At 35.3% G+C, this 27,898-nt stretch overlaps 1 protein-coding gene across 2 annotated transcripts; it reads right to left on the bottom strand.

Annotated features, from left to right (window-relative positions):
- Nucleotides 1-217: 217 nt before the first annotated feature.
- Nucleotides 218-27,474, bottom strand: LOC111055027. Of its 2 annotated transcripts, none has more exons than XM_039440679.1 (3): nucleotides 27,291-27,474; nucleotides 3,258-3,905; nucleotides 218-1,671 (listed from the first exon to the last, which is right to left on the bottom strand). In XM_039440679.1, the coding sequence occupies exons 1-3, from the start codon at nucleotides 27,291-27,293 to the stop codon at nucleotides 1,045-1,047; spliced, it is 1,278 nt and encodes a 425-aa protein (XP_039296613.1). In that variant the 5' UTR covers nucleotides 27,294-27,474; the 3' UTR covers nucleotides 218-1,044. The 2 variants fall into 2 exon arrangements, with proteins under 2 accessions (XP_039296613.1, XP_039296612.1); XM_039440678.1 differs by lacking the exon at nucleotides 27,291-27,474 and adding an exon at nucleotides 16,909-17,209 and having other exon boundaries at nucleotides 992-1,671.
- Nucleotides 27,475-27,898: the final 424 nt, after the last annotated feature.

Here is a 27,898-nt window from a genome sequence, read left to right as displayed (position 1 = left end):
TGGTATGATAGGACAGAAAACTATTTTCATGCAGGATTTTTTCTAGACATTTATTCGAGAAAACAGGTCAATGTAACTTACTGAGTGCGAGGTCTACTGTTCACAGAACTACTAGTAATAAATCGGTCGCCCAGAGGTTGATAATTAAAACCATATTACAAAAAAACCAGCGTTTTCCCACCAATCTACTATTCAATATATTTCCAGGAATGAATGTTAGGCAGATTTTCATAAAAACTTTAGTAATTTACATTTTCAATAATAAGGACACTTTTTTCAGAGAGATTCAACACAGTCATCTAACCAGAAACCAAACAATGTCACGTTTATTTAATCCTACTATTAGTATCAGTTTGCAAAGGCACAATTCATTTTACATTTCGCAATGGCTGTATAGAAACCTTCCTCCAGAAATAGTTGAGGCTGGGGCGGGCCGAGTAACTGTAGTGTTAAAGCACAGAATTTCTGAATGGTTAATGTATGTTGGATGGCAGGATGCAGAGAATTTAATCATATCACCTTATGTTTGAAATTCAAATTTTAATCTGTTTTTCTTACCAAATACATTTTGCAAAAAGCGATTCCGGCTGTTCTGGTGTGATGAAAATAATAATTATTAATAAATTATAAAAATAGGTATTATTACAAGCCGATTGTCCAATTTTCTTCCAATGGATCTATCTTTTCTTCCTTCTCAAATTCAAATTGATTTTTTTATATAATTAATCCTAAAAATATATTAAATATAATCTATTTTTATTTCATTTACCGTATGTATCTTATACTTATAGCCCAATATTTTTTATTGAACACAATTAATCTTAATAACTGCTCCCACACACGGACGTAATAGTCTATGTGGGTTCTAATATTCATTTTATAATTGTAATTGTGTTGTTAAAATTGTATGATACGTGAATAAAATAAATTGAAATTGATTTGAAAAAATCTTTATTATATAAAGGGTGATTTTTCATATTGTTTTCAATAATTTTCAAAAATTACTCATGCCAGTGAAGTGGTTTTATCTATTTATTCATTCATTTATTGGAACACCGGTATGAAACAACCCTTACAACCCATTTTATCCAAAATGGAACTACCATCTGCCACAAAACCATTACAGAAACTACCATCACCAGAGTCCACTTTTTCTATGTGAGAGAAACACTGGTTGATGGCTGTGAACATGTCTGCATCATCAATTATTGCCAGCACAATTTTCTGTGATATCCACATTGCCAACACTCTCCCAACAGCCCCCTCACATCCCTTAATCTGTTTATAGCTTCTTGATTTTGGTATTCCAGAAAACACTGGATCATTCTCAAAATCAACCATGGATGTCAGTGAAGATTGGAAACCACGACTATACCGGTAATAGACTGTGTATTCGAAAATTTTTCCTGACACTTTATCCAGTTTTCGTTTAAAATTGTCCAGTTTTAACTTCAGTGCAGCATAGTAGACGTCTTTATGTTCTGTGCGTGACAATTCATTGATCAATTTCCTCAGGATGCAATGGTTTACTAGCAACTGATTTTGGAAATGTATTTGTTGCTTGTTTCTGGGGGCTTGTCTGAGGAAATTATCGACAAAAGGATCAATATTCTGGAAATATTTCTGCATCAGATTGTCTGCACCATCTTTGCCTTCAACATAGGGATCCATCTGAAACATGTAACAAATAATGTCACCAACAATGTAAAGAGCATGTTGAACGAATGTCAGCTGATAGGCTGTCTTCTACTAGAAGGACGTGACTCCAGTAAGATCCTTGCTCATGAAGAGTATATGTTGCTTATGGAAAGATACATTGAAGAACCTTGAGTATCTTTTCTGATGCTACACGTTGCTTTTGATTAGATACACAAGAACATCTGTTGCTTATAGAAAGGTACATGAGAGCTCCTTGAGTATCTTTTCTGATGCAACACGTTGCTTTTGAGAAGATAGAGAAGAGCTCTGTTGCTTTTGGAAAGATATATTGTTGAAGAACCTTGTGTATCTTTTCGGATGCAAAACGTTGTTTTTGATTTGATACAGAAGAGCATCTGTTGCTTATGGGAATATATATAAAAGAACATTGTGTATCTTTTCGGATGCAACACGTTGCTTTTGACAAGATACACAAGAGCATCTGTTGCTTATGGAAAGATATATTGAAGAACCTTTTGTATCTTTTCGGATGCAAAACGTTGTTTTTGATTGGATACACAAGAGCATCTGTTGCTTATAGAAAGGTACATCAAAGCTCCTTGAGTATCTTTTCTGATGCAACACGTTACTTTTGAGAAGATACAGAGGAGCATCTGTTGCTTATGGAAAGATATATTGTTGAAGAACCTTGTGTATCTTTTCGGATGCAAAACGTTGTTTTTGATTTGATACAGAAGAGCATCTGTTGCCTATGGAAATATATATAAAAGAACATTGTGTATCTTTTCGGATGTAACACGTTGCTTTTGAGAAGATACACAAGAGCATCTGTTGCTTATGGAAATATACATTAAAGCTCCTGGTGAATCTTTTCGGATGCAAGACGTTGTTTTTGATACAGAAGAGCATCTGTTGCTTATGGAAATATATATAAAAGAACATTGTGTATCTTTTATCTTTTCGGATGCAACACGTTGCTTTTGAGAAGATACAGAAGAGCATCTGTTGCTTATGGAAAGATATATCAAAGAACCTTGAGTATCTTTTCTGATGAAGTAAACTTCTAACAGTTCTTTCTTGAAGAATATTTATATTATGTATGAGAGCTCGTTGATTTTGAGAAGCATCTGTTGCTCATGGAGAGATACATTTCCAAAAATATTGTATGTTTCTGAACAGGTAGTATTGTAGTGTAGTGACCCTCCGCCGATAGGCAAAGCTACAGGATTCAGATGGAAGCCGGATACAGATGAAGTATTCCAGACTGATGGCAATTAGGAGGTACGGGGTTCGATTCCCGGGTTGAAAATAATTTTGAATAGTGGAGCTCATCGAATTTCCATCTAGCTGTTTACCCTGGGCCTGTTTCATAAAAGTTACAAGTCCTGTAATACAGGAGAATCACCATTCCAATTACATGCTCAATATAGCCGATAAAATCAGCTGTTCCTGTATTACAGGACTTCTAAATTCTTATGAAACAGGCCCCAGATGTCAATATTTACAATAGCAGGAGTCTTCCGGGTGATTTACAACATTCAACTGGGATAATCGTTTTATAATAACTATTAAAGCTATCGGACTGTACAGCTGCTTACCAGGGATTCCTTTGCTGGTCGAAAATCTATCATAACATCATAATAATAGTTATTTTTACCGTACATTCTTCCCTGATCAAACAGGCCAAACAGTTGCGACAGAAAACTTGAGATGTGCGTGTCCACCAAACTTAACGAGATATATTCCATGGCTGTGGTGTGGATTATGTATCTGAGTTGTTCAACCAGTTCCATCTCAGGCAATCTATGTTTCAAGCTGTCCACTATACTCTTCAAAATCGTCTCAAGTTGGTTTTGTTCGATAGTTGGTTTCTCTGTGATGGGTTGCGTCAAGTCTAGACCTTTTCTGTCATTCAGTACCCTGGACTTGTTTATCTCTAGCTGTACTTGGACAGCTTCTTTCAGAAGTTTCTTATTTGCCTGGCTTAATTTCAGACTTATCAAAACCAGTCGAGCAAGAGAATGTTGTATCAGCATTGTGTACAGAAACTTCGAGACATCTGGATCATTACTGTTGGTGAGGCTTTTATATTTTTCGAAAAGTGTGTTGACGTCAGCATCCTCGAGCAAGGGGATTCTTTTTTGGACGACATTTTGCCAACTATCTTCCTTAGCATTAACTTCATTTATGATGTAAGGGTAGTCGGCACTGGGTGCAACTTCATCTGGGAAAGAATTGGTGCCTGGCTGAAAAGGAAAGAAAAATGATTAAATATGGATTGAGATTATTTTTCTCCACCTACTGTCTAAAGAGCCTACTTTACTCCCTGCAACATAATACTCAAGTGTCACTTTTTTTCTCTCGGTAGTAAAAAACAGAAAAACTCCCTAGAGCATAAAAGTAACTCCATTTGAATAACATGGGAAGCATCTCTATTTCAAAAAATTACATTTGATTTAGAGGTCTAAGCTTAGATGAGGAAGCATATAGAGTAGTCATTAAACCAACTAAATTAAATACCTCAACCAGACATTTGATCAATTATGAAATATATGTTTCATGCTTAAATTATAACAAACTTCATATCATTAGGGGTATTCACAATGTTGTTTTAGCCAGCTAAAGTGCTATTTGATAACTCTGGATTGTGAACGCCCCATCGAAACCCATCTGATATTAGCTAACTGCAGTAGCGATCCAAGCGGATAATTTGTGAAACTTGGAATTAGTTTGAAAAAGTAAGATTATAAACATTTGGCTGCCGTTTTAACAGAGAAAGCTATAGAGTTAGCAGATTCAAACCTGCGCTATCTGCTTCCTGGATCGTCTGTTATTTTTTTTCTAATGTACCACTATAGCATTGAGTTAACACAGACTTAGCAAATAGCTGGAGTTAGCGAATAGCGCGACTTAGCCAGCTAACTCCAACATTGTGAATACCCCTAGTATAGTATACTATAAAAATGTTATAATTTTTTACATTCCATGTAATTCCAACACCAACCAACCAACGAATTTTCCTCATTAACTAATCAAATTTTAAACGGAAACTTCCATCCTTTATTGTAGTCGAGTCGGCGGCCATGTTGTTACAACTTTTGCCGACAGACAGCGCTGTGGGCAGTGAACTGTGTGATTACAAGACAGCTGTTTAATTTTTAAGTTATGTAGTAACACATTTTACTGGTCACGTAAGTTTTTTAAAATAATTATTCTATTTGCAGTTTTTATAAAAATGTAGTTGGAGGAAAAAATGTTGTGTACATCACGAGTGGAAAATGTTCTTTCTCCCTCAGGAAAATTGTTGCCCTCGTCTTCGCCTTGGGCTTCAAACTTTTCCCTCAGGGAGAAAAAACAGTACTTTCCACTCTAGATATACAAATAACTATTTATGCACAGTATGCGTCACATAGCTTTGCCTCTGTGACTTAATTTTGTCCCCAAAAATCTGATTTCAAGAGTTTGAAGTTATATTCACCATAGTAAAAGTTGTTGGAATTAGATAGATCTTTCGGATATTGTAGTATGATTATTTTGGAGATTCCATATGGCTGTATTGATATCCTGAACATTATTGAGCTGCATTTACACCGGAGTTAATAACACAAGTTTTTTACATTTTTGTTATCAACTGATGTTAATTACAAAAGTTAATAACATCATGTTGAGTTGCATTTACACCGGAGTTGATAACATGAGTTATTAATAAAGAGTTGTCAACTTGACTGAATCGACAAAAAATTCTCTTGAAAAAAGTTGATAACTCGTGTTTTCAACAGAAAATTCCTTGTTATTAACAAGATTTATGTTATCCATCGAGAGTCGGTAACTTTTGTTAATAACAGGTTTCTATCTTCCCCGCAACCCCCTCGCCTAGCATCCCTACCCTACAACTACAGCTGTTCCCTAATAACTACAGCTGCAGACAAGACACGTGACAAAGTTATTAACTTTTGTTGATAACAAAACTTGCAGCCAAAAGAAAATGTGATTAACTTATGTTGAAAACTTTTGTTTCAAACTCTGGTGTAGATGCATTATTCGCATTAGATCAGAAATGAAGATCATTATTTTAATGATCACACACATGTTTCAATTTGAATTTGAAGACAATTTTTTGCTTTTGTCACGTTATTCTTTATATTTAAATAACGATTAGCCTCCTGCTTGGCATCAGTCGGTAAAGCATGAGATATTTGATATAATCATATATTAGGTCGTGGTTTTTTAATAGGATTCAGTCTCAAAAAATCTTGATAGGCCTAGGTATGGGCTTCTCCTATAACTCTTGTAATTCAATAAAAATAAATATATATAAATATGATACTTATACTATAGTGTTGAGGAATAAAAATAAATTGCACACCATAAACATTTCATACATATATTAAACAAATAATGCAAAAAATAATCGAGGCAAAAAATATATAAAGAGCGATAAAAAATATAATATAAAATAGAACAATAATTGAAATCAGTAAAATATCACAGGCTAAACTTTATATTCTAGATTTATGGCACGAATCATTACCATGTGCCTTTATCTTAAAATCATATGCATTCTTTTGCATGTAGCTGCGATATGCGCTTGCTAATACTTGTCGACTTGGACAATTCAATTAAAAATATGTGCTTTAAGATCAGCTTGATAAATTAGCCACTAATAATCCAAATATATATATATATATTAAAATCTCTAGTACTTAGTAGATTTCTTTGTATCGAATATATATTTTATCTCAGGGTGCAAGATTCGGCACCTGACGGAATAGGTAGAGCCATTCATCTAGTGAATTAGAGCTATAACAACTATCGCAAATTATATTGCAAAAATTAAATATCATATGCATATGTTTTAATAGCCTAGATTTTATACTTCTTTGATTCAATAGAATTTTCTGAAATGTATTGATCTATCTTTTTCTTTCAATAAAATACCTTTAATACTAATTTTACTTGCGCAAGTATTACTCTTATTAATTTCTTAATTTATAATAAAAACCCTTTCGGCGAGCTAGCTTTGATTATTAGATTAATTCGAAGCACTAGGGCGCCCATCACTAATTCAATATTTATCACTCACGTGTCGAAAATCTTCTTGTAAGCCGCCGATGTCGATCCAACTCCATGTGGTCCGGGAATATGGTAGCCGGAATCGTCTCTTCCAAGGGGTTATAAATTTATTTGAAATTGAAAATGACTTCTGCTTTACAATAGCATCACGAAGTCCTTTAAGAAATTTAATAATTTGATTTAACTTTAACTTTTACAAATTTATTAGCAAGGTACTACGCTCTAAAATATTTGGGGTCCTCTCCTGGTGGCATTTGGTTGGCGAGTGCTGGTTCTCCTTTCTCAATTTTACAAATCTTATTTCCGACTTTCAATTAACATAAAATTTGAATATCTTAGTCCTCCGCCATTTAGGTTCAAATAGATCTTACAAAAAATACCAAAATATTACTTAGATTGTACGATTAATAATTTCTTTGCTTTCGAGCCATATCGATAACATAGACTATACAAAGTTTTAACACAAATCCAGTACATTTATATAAATATATAGAAATATTTTTGAATTGGCCTACAGTTGCCGCCTATTAACTGCCGTTTTGCTATTGGTGCATGCAAATTTTATTCGGTATTCATGCGCCTGGTACCTCCTATTTCCTGAATACACTTAATTATTTTTATTTGGTTTATTGGTTATGCTCTTTACATGCTAGCTAATATTCTATACATTAATATTAATTTCATGCTACCTAATAATTAGCCACGTGATCAGTGTTTTTTCACATTGCACACCGTTTGATTGCAATAGAGCTCTGCCAAGGGGTTTTGGTCAGATTCTACGTTTCTCGATTTGATCGATCTCTAGGTCACCGATCCGTGAATACATGTACCTAACCTCAATCTTCAAATATTTTATATAATAATCTATTTATTAGCAACAATTCCTTCAATCCTTTTTAGGTTTTTGTACCATTTAGCCAGAACAAGCTGATGCTATCTAATCTTAGTTATTATCTATTTGGCGATATTAGCCAGTTACTTTATTTTCAGACCTATTACTATTTCGGTTAGGGATTTTTATCTACCCAAATTCGATACTTTACACGCGCCCCTGGGTTTGAATTCAAAATATTTGAGAATCACAATGTTTTTAATGAAAACCCACCCTTCAATACATCGATATATACTATACTTTATTTATAAATTATACTCTCATACTTCTATCACAGTTCGCAGACATATTTGCTGCATCTCCTTTATACCTTTATCAAATACAATAACAAATTCTCCTCCTCAACACACATAAAATATCATAAATATAATCTTCTAAACGCACTCCTCCTGACAACACTTAAAACATAATATTTTTAAATTCGCCGCTCGCAGGGCCGCCAACCTAACTACACACATTTCATGATTCTCACAATTGATTCCTTTTAGACAATAATTTCGATTCACAAAACTTCTGGGCTTATATCTTATAGTATTTCTTAGGTCTTAATATAAATAATTTTCTATACATCAGGTACAATACTTTTCTTTTGCTAATGGCTCTTTGGTTTTTTGGTAGCTTGCATTCACTTTAGGTTTTTTCAGGTAACAAACGTGGCATAACTAAAGGTAATAAATATAAAACATATAAATAAATATACCGACATTAATAAATATAATAAATAACAATAATAATAACATTTTTGGGGTACATACTTTTTCATAATCATATGTTTAACAGACGTTACATATTTGATTTAGTTGGCTTTGCCCAGCTGGTCACTGGTTCTACATTTCATACTGCTACATGTTACATCAGAATTTGCTGTCGAATTTCATAACTAACCTAACTGCTGCATTTTTTTTCTTTCAAAGGTAATTAACAATTTTTAAACATACTATCCCCGCTTGTGTCCTTTTTTAGTTGATGTAGCTAATTTAATTACATATTTAAAAATTATTCTTTTTCTTATTGCAGGCTTCTAACGGTTGGAAGGAATTAAAACACTGGATTGTTGCCATGCGGTCCTATGCCAAGATTAAATTTATTACGAAAGGTTAGTAATTGGCTTGATAGTGGTGTTTTCCTTGATTGCTTATCGTATTTATTTCAAATTCGATGATATTTCATGTAGAATTGTTGTGATTTTTCCCGTATCTTTTGACTTTCTGCTTGTAGCTATACTGTAGGCTGGTTGGGTTATCTGCTATCCGGTTGTTGATTGTTGAGGCTGTCCTATTATTAACTTATCTTCATGAATATAAAACCCCGGTATCTTGTGTATTCTTTCAAACAATTCCTTACTTCATTTATGATAATTCCTTTTAATCCATTCTTTTTCCAATCAATCTGTACTCTTAACTCATCCTTCCTTTCATTATTTTCATCTAATATTCTTAATTTTGGCTCATTATAACTCATTAGGCTCACAACAATAACTATTTTATAATATTAACTTTCCATTCATCAATACTAGATTCTTTTAATAACCACAATATAATATTTTCCATCATCTCTACAACACAGTCTTTTATTAATATCACAGCCATTATAACAAATATTACACACCATAACAAAACATTTATCATCTCTTTAATAGTATTCTCTCATCATATAATATCCAGGTACTTTCACTTCTTTATATTACTTTTTATTTCTTCCATTCTTCTCAAACACCGTTTATCCTAATTAATCTCCACAAGTAGTCCACTTTTATATTGCCCATGCACAAATCAATCATAGTTTTCCTATCAGTTCCGTTTTTATCCAACATGAATCCATAGTAGTTTCGTAAGCAGCTCCGGTTTTGTTCCCATTATTACTTCCATTTTGCGGTCACATCGTCGATCATAGCCTTTAAAACGTATGTGCCGCGGATGCAGGTTGTCGGCTTCCTGTCCTCCTCGGTGCCGGTCCGGAATCCTCTTCGGGCGTTTGAAACGTGCATGCGGCCTGTATGCGCGCGCGCGGTTCCTCCTTCGTCGCTTCTTCCGCCTCCGGGCCTTATGATGCATGCCTCTTTTCTCCTGCATGTTATCCTCCTCGTCCTGATACCGGTCGGGTGTCCTCAGGCGCCTCCGTCTCCGGGCCTTATGATGCATGCCTCTTTTCTCCTGCATGCCGTCCTCTCTGGTGTCGTCCTCTTGGTCCGGTCCTTGGTCTGCTGTGGGTCAATGATGCGCGGGGTGTGGTGGTTCAAAACAGTAGTATGGTGGTGGTCCCTGATAGGCGGTTGTAGGTTCGGTGCGCGGATCTGTTACATTTTAACCTTTTCTATATTCACTAACTCCTTAATTAGTGCATGATCCTGGTGACTGCTTATATTTAGTAGTGACTCTTTGGTGGCGGGTTGCTCTTCGGGGGGAAACAGAATACTTAATATGGGTTGATGTTTGCGGCTGTTTTAATTGCATGGTGGGCGGCGTTTTTTAGTGGTAGGCTGTCTGTATTGCATCTGTTTTTTAATATTTTCGGTCTTCTAATAATGTTTTCGGTAAATCACTTCTGAATGTGGTGTATGACGTTGAAATATCCTGCTTTTCTTGGTTTGTTTCATTGGAGCTTGTAGGTGTTATATCGGGGGTATCATATAGTCCTGGTTTATTAGCTGTAGTTTTCTGTATATCTGGTGGCGGGTCGTTGGGTGCTGGGTTCTGGGTTTTTTGTTGATTCAATCCTATTGCATGTGCTAATGTATAATTTGTGCTTACTTGTTGAGGTGGCGGTTTATAATTTCTGTTGTAATTGTTCTGAGTGTGATTATTATTTGAGTTTAATCGATCACGGCCGTCATAGTGATTCTTACGGTTGCTCTGCTGGCATAGTGGTTGGTTGTGCGATTTTGAAATTTTTCATTATTCCAGTTACCATTTTGCCTGTGCTCATAGCGGCGTTCAAATTGAGGGGCAGATCGGTAGCGATCATATGATACCGGTTCATAATTTTGGCTGTTATACTGATTAAATTTTGAGTTATGTTGATTTTGTGCGTATCTCTGGTCTGAACGGTGGTTTGATATTGCCATCACAGACTGTATGCCATATAAATGATTTATCAGCTGCTTGCAATCAGTAATGGGTTGTGTGGCGAGTGCCATTCTAACTTGATACGGTAGCTTCTTTAAAATAATACTTGCTAATGCCGATTCATTAATGGGCTCGCTCAATTGAGAATTTTTAACTGTAGGGCAGTGACGAAAGTGGTACATGCACCGTCTAAGTTAGGGTTGAAATCGCATGATATAATGTCCGCTAGCACGTCCAACTGTTTACTTCTGCTCCAATACTGTTCCAGGAAGACAGCTACAAACTCATCCAATGATGTAAATTCATGGGCTCTACTCCGAAAGAACATCAGGGGTTCGCCAATCAATAAACTAGTCAACGAAGACGCCAAAAATTCCAAGAGGTAGGTGTTAATGATTGAATTAGTTTTATCTGATCTATAAATTCTTTAGGTTGGAGATAGCGGTCTGTATTGTCAAAACGGCCTAATTCATTGAAACTGTGTAGTGAATCAAACGTTGTTATGGGAATAGGCTCTATATTCTCGTGCGGAAATTGATGTATTTGACTTTCAAGTTGTACTATGTTTTGATTTGTATCAGAATTGGGTGAGCTATTCATGAATTGCGAAGTGTTTTGTGCTGGTAGGTTATCTATTCTTTGTTTAACTCACAAGTGACAGTATCTATTTTTGCTGTTAAATCGGTTGTAATTAGTTCTTGATTTTCAGCGGTAGATGCTGATATTGTGTCCGCAGTTTCCTTACCCGTTCTTACCGATGTATCCTTCAATGATTCCCGCATTTCCTTCATTTCCGCCTTCAAGTCCTTCATTACCATGGTCATTGTTTTTTCTAAACTATTAGAAAATGACTTGATCATCCCCTCTACTATAACCCTTCTTATTGCTTCTTGGGAGACATTTAACGGTTTATTACTGTTCACAGGATTCTTGGCGGTGATTGAAGAGATCTGGGCGTTGGACTCCATCGCGCCCCCCTCAGCGTCGATCTCCGCTACTATCGCCGTCTGCAGTGTGTCTGCTACCTTACTTTGCGTGGACGAAAAGAGACTCATATTTTAAAAATGGATTAAGTGTCAAGTGTTTGTTAAAAAAGTGAAAGTTTTGGCCAACAAGGCATTAATAAGGACACAAATGAGGATAGGCCTATGGACATTACAAGCCAGGTAACCTATTTATTACTTAAGCTCTTATAATATAATAATACTATTCATTGATTCTGACTAGCAGTTTAGGCCCATAAAATATAATAGCTCTCTCTATAAAATATATTTTCTTTTTTACAATAACAATAATAAAAATTTTCTTAAAACATATAATTTCTCTTTATTTAAAGCTATTGATTCCCCAAAAAGTAATACAAATTTTACTTCGCCAGTTTTCCTCAATACTCGTATAAGTTATCTATAATTTTCAATATGGTTATTGACTTAATTTCAATAATTATTCAATGAGCTCGGCTCTCATCATCAGTCCCACGTTGGTACGGCATGTTTTATGTCGTATCCGTGGCCTATCACGTTGGGCGACATGTTTTATGTCACGTTATTCTTTATATTTAAATAACGATTAGCCTCCTGCTTGGCATCAGTCGGTAAAGCATGAGATATTTGATATAATCATATATTTAGGTCGTGGTTTTTTAATAGGATTCAGTCTCAAAAAATCTTGATAGGCCTAGGTATGGGCTTCTCCTATAACTCTTGTAATTCAATAAAAATAAATATATATAAATATGATACTTATACTATAGTGTTGAGGAATAAAAATAAATTGCACACCATAAACATTTCATACATATATTAAACAAATAATGCAAAAATAGATCGAGGCAAAAAATATATAAAGAGCGATAAAAAATATAATATAAAAATAGAACAATAATTGAAATCAGTAAAATATCACAGGCTAAATTTTATATTCTAGATTTATGGCACGAATCATTACCATGTGCCTTTATCTTAAAATCATATGCATTCTTTTGCATGTAGCTGCGATATGCGCTTGCTAATACTTGTCGACTTGGACAATTCAATTAAAAATATGTGCTTTAAGATCAGCTTGATAAATTAGCCACTAATAATCCAAATATATATATATATATATTAAAATCTCTAGTACTTAGTAGATTTCTTTGTATCGAATATATATTTTATCTCAGGGTGCAAGATTCGGCACCTGACGGAATAGGTAGAGCCATTCATCTAGTGAATTAGAGCTATAACAAACTATCGCAAATTATATTGCAAAAATTAAATATCATATGCATATGTTTTAATAGCCTAGATTTTATACTTCTTTGATTCAATAGAATTTTCTGAAATGTATTGATCTATCTTTTTCTTTCAATAAAATACCTTTAATACTAATTTTACTTGCGCAAGTATTACTCTTATTAATTTCTTAATTTATAATAAAAACCCTTTCGGCGAGCTAGCTTTGATTATTAGATTAATTCGAAGCACTAGGGCGCCCATCACTAATTCAATATTTATCACTCACGTGTCGAAAATCTTCTTATAAGCCGCCGATGTCGATCCAACTCCATGTGGTCCGGGAATATGGTAGCCGGAATCGTCTCTTCCAAGGGGTTATAAATTTATTGAAAATTGAAAATGACTTCTGCTTTACAATAGCATCACGAAGCCTTTAAGAAATTTAATAATTTGATTTAACTTAACTTTTACAAATTTATTAGCAAGGTACTACGCTCTAAAATATTTGGGGTCCTCTCCTGGTGGCATTTGGTTGGCGAGTGCTGGTTCTCCTTTCTCAATTTTACAAATCTCATTTCCGACTTTCAAATTAACATAAAATTTGAATATCTTAGTCCTCCGCCATTTAGGTTCAAATAGATCTTACAAAAAATACCAAAATATTACTTAGATTGTATGATTAATAATTTCTTTGCTTTCGAGCCATATCGATAACATAGACTATACAAAGTTTTAACACAAAATCCAGTACATTTATATAAATATATAGAAAATTTTTGAATTGGCCTACAGTTGCCGCCTATTAACTACCGTTTTGCTATTGGTGCATGCAAATTTTATTCGGTATTCATGCGCCTGGTACCTCCTATTTCCTGAATACACTTAATTATTTTTATTTGGTTTATTGGTTATGCTCTTTACATGCTAGCTAATATTCTATACATTAATATTAATTTCATGCTACCTAATAATTAGCCACGTGATCAGGTGTTTTTTCACATTGCATACCGTTTGATTGCAATAGAGCTCTGCCAAGGGGTTTTGGTCAGATTCTACGTTTCTCGATTTGATCGATCTCTAGGTCACCGATCCGTGAATACATGTACCTAACCTCAATCTTCAAAATATTTTATATAATAATCTATTTATTAGCAACAAATTCCTTCAAATCCTTTTTAGGTTTTTGTACCATTTAGCCAGAACAAGCTGATGCTATCTAATCTTAGTTATTATCTATTTGGCGATATTAGCCAGTTACTTTATTTTCAGAACTATTACTATTTCGGTTAGGGATTTTTATCTACCCAAATTCGATACTTTACACTTTCTATTCCGGTTGTTATATTATATGAATAGTCTCGTTAAATGAAATCATATGGAAGTGAATTATATTGATAACAAGATCTTGTTAATAACAAGGAATTTTGTGTTAGAAACATGAGTTATTAACTTTTGTCAAGAGACATTTTTGACGATTCAGTCAAGTTAATAAATTTCTGTTAATAACTCTTGTTATTAACTCCGGTGTAAACGCAGCTTTAGAATTACAGACGATTTCTTGAAAATCACATATTTTTTGCCGCCATCTTGTTTTTTTCATGATGACAAACATTTTTGGGATTGCCATCATGATTAATCTCTTTCTACACATATATACAGAGAGATTGTTACCATTCCCGAGTCTGTACTTTCAAGGAGTCATAAGTTACACGGTTTTCTAATTGTTGGGATTGGCATTTGGTGGAAAAAGCGTGTATTCCGTTGCAAACAATACTTTTCTCTCTTTTTCCGATGACGCTCCAGCCGTGGAATATGGACTTACAGTCTCCAACCAGATGTCATTTCAAAGCTTTGGGAATATTCTAAAACACTGTACCGATAACATTAGTGTATGTCTACTGCGAATACATTTACAGGGTGGAAAGTGAAATATTGTCCCCGAAAAATGTATGTTTCAAGTTTTTGAAGTTGAATAAATCATGAAAAGAGTGGTCGAAATGAGACGATTCCCTCGAACATCATAGTTTGGTTAATTCTAAACACTTTGGTGATAAAACCAATCCGATATCTCTCACAATAACAGAATAACAAGCGATATAAAAATTTCTGTCAATAATGACCGCCATCTTGAATTTTTCAATGATGTCGAATATTTTCGTTGTTTTCATCATCAATATTCTTATTCGGCTTGTTGTAACGAAGAGTTTGAGACCATTTGCAAGTCTGTATCTTGAAGTAGTCATGAAATTTTATAGTTCTAGCTTGTTACCTCATGCGCATGGAAAAACGCACAGGAAATCATGCAGGGTTTTCTTTGGAGGGCGCTGGAGAACTCATTTTTTGACGTACAGCGCATCATTCCAAAGTTGAAAAAAACGCTCTGAATTTCATGGATTCAAAATTTCTCTGTATCTCTTGCACAAAAAAGTTATAATGAAATAAAATTTAAAAAAAAGTTTTTTTGGCTTTTGAAGCTTATAACTAAAAAAATATGCGTTTTAGAGGAAAATTTTATAAATAAAACATTGTAGAGGAAGATTAAATAGTTATTTGTATATCTAGAGTGAAAAGTACGATTTTTTCTCCCTGTGGGAAAAGTTTGAAGCCCGAGGCGAAGCCGAGGGCAGCAATTTTCCTGAGTGAGAAAAGTATTTTTCGCTCGTGATGTACACAACATTTTTCCTCCATCTACATTTTTTATAGAAACTGCAAATAAAATCATTCTAATAACTTACGTATTGGTGACAATGAGTCCCAACAACATAACCTAAATCTAAAACCTAAAAACCGGTTGTCTGATTGGCACTGCCGATTGCGCAATCTATCGGCAAAAGTTGTAACAATTATATCAGCTGAGCAGCTACCAAAAATGGCTGATTCCAGATCACGCGGTTCAGATTTGAATTGCAGATCAACAATATTTTTTGTTGGCTGGTATTTTGAATAGAATAAAATATTTTAAAAATTGTATAAATTTTTATCGTCTACTAATATTAAGAATAATAATTATCATACAAACATAAATTTCATGAGTTAATCAAATTTCTGGTTGTGGTATTGAATTCAGTTGACTCAATGACAGACACCTCTATTATGCTTTCTCATCTGAGCTTAGACCTTCTAACCTATTACAATGTAAGTTTCAAAATAGAGAAGCTCCACATGTTATTTAAATGGAGTCACTTTTATTCCCTAGGGAGTTTTTCTGTTTTTTACTACCGAGAGCGAAAAAGTGACACTTTAGTATTAGGTTTCAGGGGGTAAAGTAAGTACTTTAGACAGTAGGTGGAGGAAAAAAATATTTTCGTCTACAATTACGGTGAATATCTTGAACGTTGATTAAAATACAAGAGATACAGCAAAACCCTGAAAATTTTGGCGGCCATCTTGTTTCCGAGGTTTTTGCCTATGATTTCGACTTATAATCATCACGATCCTTCTTATGCTAGACCTAATGAAGAAATTGAGACATCTTCCACGGCTGTTACCCAAAAATGACCACGGAGTGCCTTTATTCATGACATTTGCGCCGGACTATAATAATAATTTATATAGTTGCTATTAGATTGAACGGAACTTGACAAACACATATGTTCATCATGTGTATGATAAGTTATGTTCAATATAATAGAATCTATAAGGATCAAGTTATTAACATTTTGTTAATACTTTGGTGTAAACGCAGCTTAACAATTTTTTTCTTATGCACTTTCAATGTTATCTGTTATATCCTGAAAAAGGACGCAGGAGCGAGTCAATTTTGTTGTCCAACGAACTTGACCTGTATAAAGGTTCGAAGAATACGTGTTCAAAATATTTGAAGCTGATTTATCAATTCTTTCTAAAGTTATTGTAGAACAGACAAACAGACGGACAACGACTTTGGCCTTCAGTATATCAAAAGTGAGAACTCGCTAACGCCCGTTCAATGAATAAATAAATAATCTAATCAATAGAATAAGTTGAATATGGAACAAAACTTTTTTTATTTAAGAAAACTTACCATAAATACATATAAGATAAGAAAAGCAGATGCTTTAAAATAGAATAGAACTTTCATTTCCCAAGTTTTCCAGTTGCAAGTAAAGATTCAAATCCAAGTTTCTAATTCGAAAAGAGGTTCCAAGATTCAAGTTTTACTAGAGTTTACAAAGTTTGAGCCAAAGTGAAGAGTTGGAGTTGTAAAAATGTGTGCTAATATTGAATCCAACTACCAAAGACAATTTTCAACACAGATCTGCTTTAGGAATAACCACAGAGTAGAGAAGCACTACTCTACTATGGTATATTTATTCCGTGGGAATAACGTTGAAGCAAGATAATACAATAATTCTCTTAATTTATACATGCTGTTTTGCCAAGAGTATAGAATGATGTCTATTTTCAATAGGGAAATTCACTCTAATCTGTCAGTATTTCCTATGATTAACATCAATGCTTCACACACAAACAATGCTGACAGACTGTTGAGAAAATGTCTGTAGTGAGAATCACTCCAGCTGTCAGATTTTTGCATGAGTTTTATCAATGTTCCCCATACAAACAACGCTGTCTGTTAGCAGTGAATTTCACTACTGAAAATGGATAATTGAAGCCATTTCAAGGACGCATTTTGCATAAATAAATTGCTCTTTCTGTGACGTCACACAAGCTGTACAAACAAGGTATTGATTGATGAGAAAAAAAATTTTTTTTTCAACGTTACATTAATTTTTCCACAGTATACGTATTTTTCCACAGAAATATCTAATTGTGAGAATATTTCATGCTAAATGCTTAATGCTAGAGAATTGAATTGCTCTTTCTGTGACGTCACACAAGCTGTACAAACAAAATATTGATAGATGAGAAGATAAAACACAAACTTGGATGTTTTAACTTTTCATGAATGTTTCCAAATTATAGCCTAGGTTTGAAATATCTTATTGTGAGAATATTTATCACTAGCCGTCAGGCTCGCTTCGCTCGCCATATCCGTCTAGCCAGGGGGCTCCGCCCCTGGACCCCCGACTGGATCGTCCAGGAATGAGATCAGCAGGCTCGCTTCGCTCGCCTGCATTTTTCATTTCAGCATTTTTTTCATATGTTAGGACAATCCAGTCGGGGGTCTAGACTAAACGTCTGGCTAAACGGATATGGCGAGCGAAGCGAGCCTAACGGCTAGTAATTATGATATCCCAGGATTGAAGTAGCAGTGCCCAATCAATTTTTTCCGCGATAAATGCATTTAAATCTTCAACTTGGTGCCAACCTAACAAAGTCAACTCAACTTAATGCCAACCTGACAAAATTATTAATTAGTTGCCAGTTAACAACTGTTTCGCGGAGGTACTCTATCTAGATTATAGTTCTATAGTAACATATGATATGGAAATTTCAATCATAATCAAGAGATTGGGAGAAGAAGAATATACATGCTAAAAGACGAACTTTAAACCCTTAAAAACAACCCTTAGAGTTAAAATATTGCCAAAAGATTTCTTAGTGCGCCTCTAAAGGGCCAACTGAACATACCTACCAAATTTGAACGTTTTTGGTCCGGTAGATTTTTAGTTTTGCGAGTGAGTGAGTGAGTGAGTGAGTGAGTGAGTGAGTGCCATTTCGCTTTTATATATATATAGATGCTAAATGCTTAATGCTAAATTGAGGTCCACGTTATAATGGCAGTGGAGAAAGATAGCAGAACAACGTTGCCGATCATCTGTCTTGTCAATGCCTTTTATAGACAGTTGTAGCTGATACAGGTTTATTGATTCAATATTAACTGTTCATTCTCGTTCAAAATAAACAATTATTTTTTATTAAACACGAAATTATATTTTTCAATCATTTCATTATGAATTTTCATAATTAAGTATGAAAAATATTTTGTTAATTAATTATTAATTCTACTTTGTCGATCTGGCAACTGAGCAAAGAGAGAAAGAGATATCGATATCAGCTTTGTTGGATGATAGACAGGGATAGCAATACAATTGGCAATCAAACAATGCCATTATAACGTGGACCTCACTATAGAGAAATAAATTGCTCTTTCTGTGACGTCACACAAGGTGTACATACTTTTGAAATATCTAATTGTGAGAATATTTCATGCTAAATGTTTGATGATGGAGAAATATTTCTAAATAAGAATATTTTATGCTAAACTGTGAACGCTAAAATAGCTTCTTATGTATTTATAACTAGCAGGAAACCCGTGATCCGTAAGGGTTTATTTTAAAACTTGACAAACTGAAAACTTGACCGAGTAGAATCTTGAAGAGTTTGAAATAGCCCTATAACCATCCTCGGTTAATTAAGAATCTATATGCAATATTTCAAGTTAATCAGTCCAGTAGTTGAGACGTGATGATGCGTCAAACATAATTTTCCTATCCCCTACGTGTAGAAACCAGTTCTTTCCTTTATTATAGTACTAGCCTCTTTCCTTCATTAAAGTACTAGCCGTCAGGCTCGCTTCGCTCGCCATATCCGTCTAGCCAGGGGGCTCCGCCCCCTGGACCCCCGACTGGATGGCCCAGAAATGAGATCAGCGGGATCGCTTCGCCTGCCTGCATTTTTCATTTGAGCATGCTTCATTCCATCAGAAAGTCATAAAAGGTGAAGCTATGTGACGCTGGTAGTCTCTCATACTGTGCCCTTCTCAAACTCCCAAAAACATGTGTATCAAGTTAAGCTGATACTGTATCATATTGTGTTGATACTGTATCATGTTGTGGTGATACTATGCCATGGTATAGGGCGTTTATGTTGCAAATGTGACTGTTAACTGAAGCCGATAGTCCTAGTAGTTGTTTTTGGTGAAGCTATGTGACGCTGGTAGTCTCTCATACTGTGCCCTTCTTACACTCTTTTACTCTCAACAACATACTAATAATAGACAGTCTAAAGGGTGTCTATGTTGCAAATGTGAGTGTTAACTGAAGCCGATAGTCCTAGTAGTTGTTTTTGGTGAAGCTATGTGACGCTGGTAGTCTCTCATACTGTGCCCTTCTTACACTCTCACACTCCCAACAACACACTAATAATAGACAGTGTATAGGGTGTCTATGTTGCAAATGTGAGTGTTAACTGAAGCCGATAGTCCTAGTAGTTGTTTTTGGTGAAGCTATGTGACGCTGGTAGTCTATCATACTGTGCCCTTCTTACACTCTTTCACTCCCAACAACACACTAATAATAGACAGTGATCGACTCCAGTTAACAGATGACCTAAAAAAGTGACCTCACTATTATAGCAGAAGTCTTCGGGGAGGTTTCCAGCATTTAACTTCAGCTTCAAATTTGGAACATTTACCATCTTCTTATGCTATCTTTTCTCTATGTTATCTATCTCCAAATTGTGTTTTATACAGGATGTTTCTGAAATAGACTGAGATACCGGTCTATATATTTTTTACTTTCCTTGCCCTATTATCATAGGTAAGGAAAGTATTGCTTTCCGAAAAAATTAAGGTACCTCAATTTCTATATTTCTATATGTATCAAGGTCCCTTGAGTCCAAAAAAGTGGTTTCTGGGTATTGGTCTGTATGTGTGTGTTTGTGTGTGTTTGTGTGTGTGTGTGTGTATGAGTGTATGCGCGTCTGTGTACAGGATATTTCATCTCACAATTAACGGAATTACTTGAAATTTGGAACTTAAGGTCCTCACAATATAAAGATCAGACACAAACAATTTCAATCAGATCCAATTTAAGATGGCGGCTAAAATGGCAAAAATATTGTCTAAAACAGGGTTTTTCGCGATTTTATCGAAAACGGCTCCAATGATTTCGATCAAATTCATACTTAGAATAATCATTGGTAAGCTCTATCAACTATCACAAGTCCCATATCTGTACAAATTTCAGGAGCTCCGCCACATATATGCGAAGTTTCATTTTGGATTCCCCAATTATCAGGCTTCGGATACAATTTAAACAAAAAAATTCTAAGCGAAAACGTTTAAGCATGAAAATCTCCACAATTGATGTTCAGTAACATTTTCACCTAAAATTGAAAATATGTGATTATTCAATTGCAAACTGTTGGCAACTGTTGATTCTATTAAATCATTCACTATGAAGAGATAGCAGACCTCGTGTGTCTCCAGCGTTATTGTTCTGTCACCAGCTGGCTCAGATCTTTGAATAGTAGACTTGAGATGTGCGTGAACACTAGCGTCAGTTGATCAATTTTCATAACGGCTAGGAAAGTTGTGTGAGTACGCCACACCAGATTTTCACTTTCCTTGCCCTATTACCAATTTACCATAGGTAAGGAAAGTATTGCTGTCCAAAAAAAATTTAGGTACCCTAATTTCAAGTTTTCTATACGTTTCAACGCCCCCTGAGTCCAAAAACATGATTTTTGGGTGTTGGTCTGTGTGTGTGTGTATGTGTGTATGTCTGTGAACACGATAACTCCATTCCTAATTAACCGATTGACTTGAAATTCTAAACTTAAGGTCCTTATACCATGAGGATCCGACATTAAGAAAATCAATAAAATTCAATTCAAGAAAAAATGGCGGATAATTACTAAAAAACCATGTTTTCACGGTTTTCTCGAGAACGGCTCTAACGATTTTCTTCGAATTTATACCATGGATAGCTATTTATAAGCCCTATCAACTGGCATGAGTCCCATTTCTGGGAAAATTTCAGGAGCTCCGTAATATTCTTGAGAAAAATGGCGGATAATGACTAAAAAAACATGTTTTCCACGGTTTTCTCGAAAATGGCTCTAACGATTTTCTTCAAATTTATACCATGGATTGCTATTTATAAGCCCTATCAACTGGCATGAGTATCATATCTGGGAAAATTTCAGGAGCTCCGTAATATTCTTGAGAAAAATGCCGGATAATGACCAAAAAACCATGTTTTTCACGTTTTTCTCGAAAACGGCTCTAACGATTTTCTTCAAATTTATACCATGGATAGCTATTTATAAGCCCTATCAACTGGCATGAGTCTCATTCCTGAGAAAAGTTTAGGAGCTCCGTAATATTCTTGAGAAAAATGGCGGATAGTGACTAAAAAACCATGTTTTTCACGGTTTTCTCGAAAACGGCTCCAACGATTCAAATTTATACCTTGGATAGCTATTAATAAGCCCTATCATGGAGTGATTCATGGCCTAGTGGATAGAGTGCTTGCGTAACAGCATAGAGATCCCGGGTTCAAACCCTCTCAATACCAAAAGTTTTTTAACTAGATCACTCCCGTGGGATGGGCATGTTAAACTGTCGGTCCCGGCTGAAGTATGACAGTCGTAAGGCCCGTTGACGGCTTAAATTTTATATTCAGGCGGTGGGACCTTCCCGCAAGGGAATCCCCACCAACAAAAACCATACGAATTCATACATATCAGCCCTATCAACTGATATGAGTCTCGTTTCTGGAAAAATTGCAGGAGCTCCGTAATATTCTTGAGAAAAATGGCAGTTACTGAAAAACCATGTTTTTCACGATTTTCTCAAAAATGGCTCTAGCGATTTTTTTCAAATTCATACCCTGTATAGTTATTTATCAGCTCTATCAACTAGCATGAGTCTTTTTCCTGGGAAACTGATGGTAGGTCCACCCCATCCTTGAGAAATGGACTTTGTAACCTCCTTCTCGTGCATGAGGTAGGTAGGTAGAGCAGTTTATAAAAAGAACACAGTCATAGTCAAGATATTTAATCTGTAGTTGACGACTTTAAAAAATCATCGAATTTCACAATTTACACAAAGGAAAAAGTACTCTGAAAACAATTATATATACACATATACAGTAGTCTGATCGTAGTTGCAAATATGCTGCCGCCAATCATCATTATGTTATTCCCCTAAATTATTCTCGTTTAAGAATGAGGCTTACAGTTCAATAAGCAAGGAAAGTTGTGTGAGTGTACCACATCAGATTTTTTTTATTGTTTTAGGTATTTATTTACATAAAAATCTGGTGTGGCGCACTCACACAACTTTCCTTGCCGTTATGAAAATTGATCACCTGACGCTAGTGTTCCCGCGAATCTCAAGTCTACATTCAAAGATTTGAGCCAGCTGGTGACAGGGCAATAACGCTGGAGACACACATTAGGTCTGCTATCTCTTCATAGTGAATCATTTAATAGAATCCCCAATAATTTGCAATTGAATAATCACATTTTCTCGTATTTAAAGCTTATTTTCAATTTTAGGTGATAATGTTACTGAACGTTAATTGTAAAGATTTTCATGCTCAATCTACTCCACTCGATTGTTTTTGTTTAAATCGTATCTGAAGCCTGATAATTGGGAATCTAAAATCGAACTCTGCATTGATGAGGCGGAGCTCCCGAAATTTTTACAGATATGGGACTTGTGGCAGTTTATAGAGCTTATCGATGACTATTTCGAGTATGAATTTGATTAAAATCGTTGGAGCCATTTTAGAGAAAATCGCGAAAAACCCTGTTTTTGACAACGTTTTCGCCATTTTAGACGCCATCTTGAATCGCATTTGATCGAAATTGTTCGTGTCGAATCCTTATAGTGTAAGGACCTTAAGTTCCGAATTTCAAGTCATTCCGTTAATTGGGAGATGAGATATCGTGTACACAGACGCACATACACTCATACATACACACACACACACACACACACACACACACACACACACACACACACACACACACATACAGACCAATACCCAAAAACCACCTTTTTGGACTCAGGGGACCTTGAAACGTATAGAAATTCGGGTACCCTAATTTTTTTCGGAAAGCAATACTTTCCTTACCTATGGTAATAGGGCAAGGAAAGTAATGAAACGTATAGAAAACATGAAATTAGGGTACCTTAAATTTTTTTGGAAAGCAATACTTTCCTTACCTATGGTAATAGGGCTATGGTATGGTTGGGTAAGTAGGATCACATATTGTTCAAAACTATACCTCTATCTTCTCCTTCTCCTCTTCCTTCTCTTTACTCCTTCTTTTTCTTCTACTTTCTTCTGTCCTTCTTCTTTGCCTACTGTGATGACGTCACGACGTAAACAATGTACGTGTGTATAGGAGCCATGTGTCACTCCCATTTGACCGATGGGCGCAATCGGTGTATGTCCCCCCCTTCTCACCGAGCAAATAATCATCTGATAAAATCAGACCTTCGTCACTCTCATTTTCAAAGACCAACTCATGTGAGCGTCTACCCATTGTAGTGCCTGAAACCATCAATCTCTCTGAAATCCTTGAAACAAAGCTATACTTTCCACCTTATAAAGTGAGCACCTGTTCTACATTGGTGTTGCTATCCTTGTCTGTCTACAGACAAAGCACATGGCTCTATCCTTTTTTACCTCCACATTTTTGCCAAATCGTTGCAGAGCTGGCTATCCTTGTCCGTCATTAGACAAAGCAGGTATAGTAAGGTCCACTATACTAGTAGTTCTGTGAACAGTAGACCTCACGCAGTATTCTCATCCACAAGTACCTGATTGAAACTATAGACCTTATGGAAATACAGCAATAGACTGGCTTCTCCACACATCTGTGTAATCACTTGTCAGCTGATCTATGATGAATAATTCTATAGTCTGATTTTTACTCTAATATTGGCGTATGAAGGAGGCTCCTTTTTCATCCTTTTATATTATCCTTGAAATGCAAAATTTCCAAAAACCTTGTATATACGTCGATGCGCAATTAAAAAAGGGATATACCTGTCAAATTTCATGAAAATCTATTACCGCGTTTCGCCGTAGATGCGCAACATATAAACATTTAAACATTAAGAGAAATGCCAAACCGTCGACTTGAATCTTAGACCTCACTTCGCTCGGACAATTAAGCGATAGATTGTATTTTTCAATAATTTTATAATTAATATTTTGTTAATTATTAATTCTACATTGTTAAAAGACGATCTGGCAACAGGGCAAATCGAGAAAGAGATATCGCTATCGGCTTCGTTGAATGATAGACAAAGATAGCAATACCATTGCTAATCAAACACTGCCTTTATAACGTGGACCTCACTGTAGCGCTATCCTTTTCCACCTCCACATTGTTGCCAAATAGTTCAAGAACTACACTGTCAGCACGTTTTAGATGGAAAGCATAGATGTTATTTACAAAAAACACTGACAGACAACAAGTGAATCAAATATCGTATAACGATATGCATGACTTTGTATGATTTGCATGGCATGAGCAAATCTTCATTTTGTTATTATTTGAAAATATTCCTGTCATTTTGTCACCAGAAATTGGTCAATTGTGAACAGAAATCTGCAATTTTTTGCCAAGTAATGGCAAGATATTGGAGTAATACCTGACTATATTATAGTGCAAACATTATTACTTCCTATCCCCTACGTGTAGAAACCAGTTCTTTCCTTTATTATGGTACTAGCTTTCTATATGTGGGCTATATTTTATATCTTGTAAGCTACTGTAGAATTATGTTTTGCGATATGCTGGTACTTTTGAGTATCGTACGCTATTCACACGTACATCGTATACAGTCAAATATAAAAGCGAAATGGCACTCACTCACTGACTCACTCACTCACTCACTCACTCACTCACTCGCAGAACTAAAAATCTACCGGATCAAAAGCGTTCAAATTTGGTAGGTATGTTCAGTTAGCCCTTTAAAGGCGCACTAAGAACGGATTTAGAAAAATTTCCAAAGATACGCCAAAAATCTGCATTTTTCCAGCGTTTCTTAGCGCTTTTTCAGCTTTATCGAGAACAAATGAACAGAAAATGTTCAAATTTAGTACAGAAGCTCAGCTAGGGTGTAATAATGCTGTGTTAGAAGGAATTTGCAATAACGTCAAAGATACGCCCAGAATTAGCGTATTCCAGCGTTTTTTGTTTTTTTTTTTGCTTTTTCTCAGATTTATCGAGAACAAATGAATAGAAATTGTTCAAATTTAGTACAGAAGCTAAGCTAGGGTGTAATAATGTTGTGTTAGAAGGAATTTGAAATAACGCCAAAGATACGCCCAAAATAAGCGTTTTTTGCGTTTTCTCAGTTCTTTCATCAAGTAATAGACAGAAAATGTCCTAATTTTAGACAGAGGTTAAGGTAGGGTCTAAAAATGTTTTAATGAGGTGACTCAATATTTCATCAAAGATACGCCCAAAATCAGCGTTTTTCTCAGTACTTTGACTTTCTGGTGGAATGAAGCATGCTCAAATGAAAAATGCAGGCGGGCGAAGCGAGCCCGCTGAACTCATTTCTGGACGATTCAGTTGTGGGTCCAGGGGGCGGAGCCCCCTGGCTAGACGGTTATAGCGAGCGAAGCGAGCCTGACGGCTAGTACTACAATAAAGAACTGGTTTCTACACGTAGGGGATAAGAAATAATAATGTTTGACGCATCATCACGTCTCAACTACTGGACTGATTGACTTGAAATGTTAAATATATAATAGATATATAATATATATATATATAATATATAATATATAATATTTAATAGATTCTTAATTAACCGAGGATGGTTCTAGGCCTATTTCAAACTCTTCAAGATTCTACTCGGTCAAGTTTTCAGTTTGTCAAGTTTTAAAATAAACCCTTACGAATCACGGGTTTCCTGCTAGTTATAAATACATAAGAAGCTTCTAGCATTCACAGCTTAGTAATTAATATTCTCACAATTAGATATTTCAAACATATAATATGTGGAAACATTAATGAGATGTTAAAGCAAAATTTGTGTTTTATCTTCTCATCAATCAATATTATTTTGTTTCTACAGCTTGTGTGACGTCACAGAAATAGCAATTTATTTCTCTAGCATCAAGAATTTAGCATGAAATATTCTCACAATTGGATACAGTATTTCAAACTTATAATGTGGGAACATTCATGAGAAGTTGAAACAAAATTCGCGTTCTATCTTTTCTATCAATATCTTGTTTGTACAGCTTGTGTAACGTCACAGAAAGAGCAATTCATTTCTCTATAGTGAAGTCCACGTTATAATGGCAGTGTTTGATTGGCAATGGTATTGCTATCCTTGTCTATCATCCAACAAAACTGATAGCGCATTCTCTTTCTCTCTTTGCTCAGTTGCCAGATCGAGTTTTAACAAAGTATGAGACTGGACAGTTAATATTACATCAATAAACCTGTATCAGCTACAAGTGTCTATAGAAGGCATTGGCAAGACAGATGATCGGCAACGTTGTTCTGCTATCTTTCTCCACTGCCATTATAACGTGGACCTCATTTTAGCATTAACATTCTGGTAGTCGCGCCCTACTCAATCACACGAGCAGTTGCGTGTTGTATTTTGTACCACATCCAATTATCCAAGTGTTATGTACTCTGTTTACTGTCAAAACATATTAATTAATTGTATAATTTTACTTTTTCCATCCTCTTGGATTATTTTACGCCTATGAACATTTGGATGATTACCATTTCATAGCCCGGTAAGGTACATCAAGCTGAGCCATCAATTCTGTGTTATTGGTTCGTTTACAGTTCCTGTATACAGTCTTTCACTATCTTATGCACTGTCGCGAATAAATGGCACCTAAAGACTGAACCATTGCTCGGTTGATACTGCAACTCAGTGGAGTGATGGGGGGAAAGTTTTGGAATGCATAGGTGACTCATTCACTGGCACCACCCCATTCAATAGTTTTGTGCAGCAAAACTGACACTGTTGTACCTTTTACAACAGCGCGACTGCCGGAAGGTTAAGCATTCAGCATGAAATATTCTCACAATAACATATTTCAAACGTACACTGTGGAAACATTGAGTTGAGACAAAATTTGGATTTTTTATCTTCTCATCAATCAATTATCTTGTTTGTACAGCTTGTGTGACGTCACAGAAAGAGCTATTTATTTATGTGAAATGCGTCCTTGAAATGGCTTCAATTTATCATTCATTTTCAGTAGTTAAATTCACTCCAAACAGACAGCGTTGTTTGTATGGGAAGCATTGATGTTAATCTTAGGAAATACTGACAGATTTGAGTGAATTTCCCTGTTGAAAATAGAAATCATTCTATACTC

Source organism: Nilaparvata lugens, chromosome 14 (genome assembly GCF_014356525.2).
Source record: "Nilaparvata lugens isolate BPH chromosome 14, ASM1435652v1, whole genome shotgun sequence".
NCBI lineage: Eukaryota > Metazoa > Arthropoda > Insecta > Hemiptera > Delphacidae > Nilaparvata > Nilaparvata lugens.
This window is presented reverse-complemented; position numbering and strand designations above follow the sequence as displayed.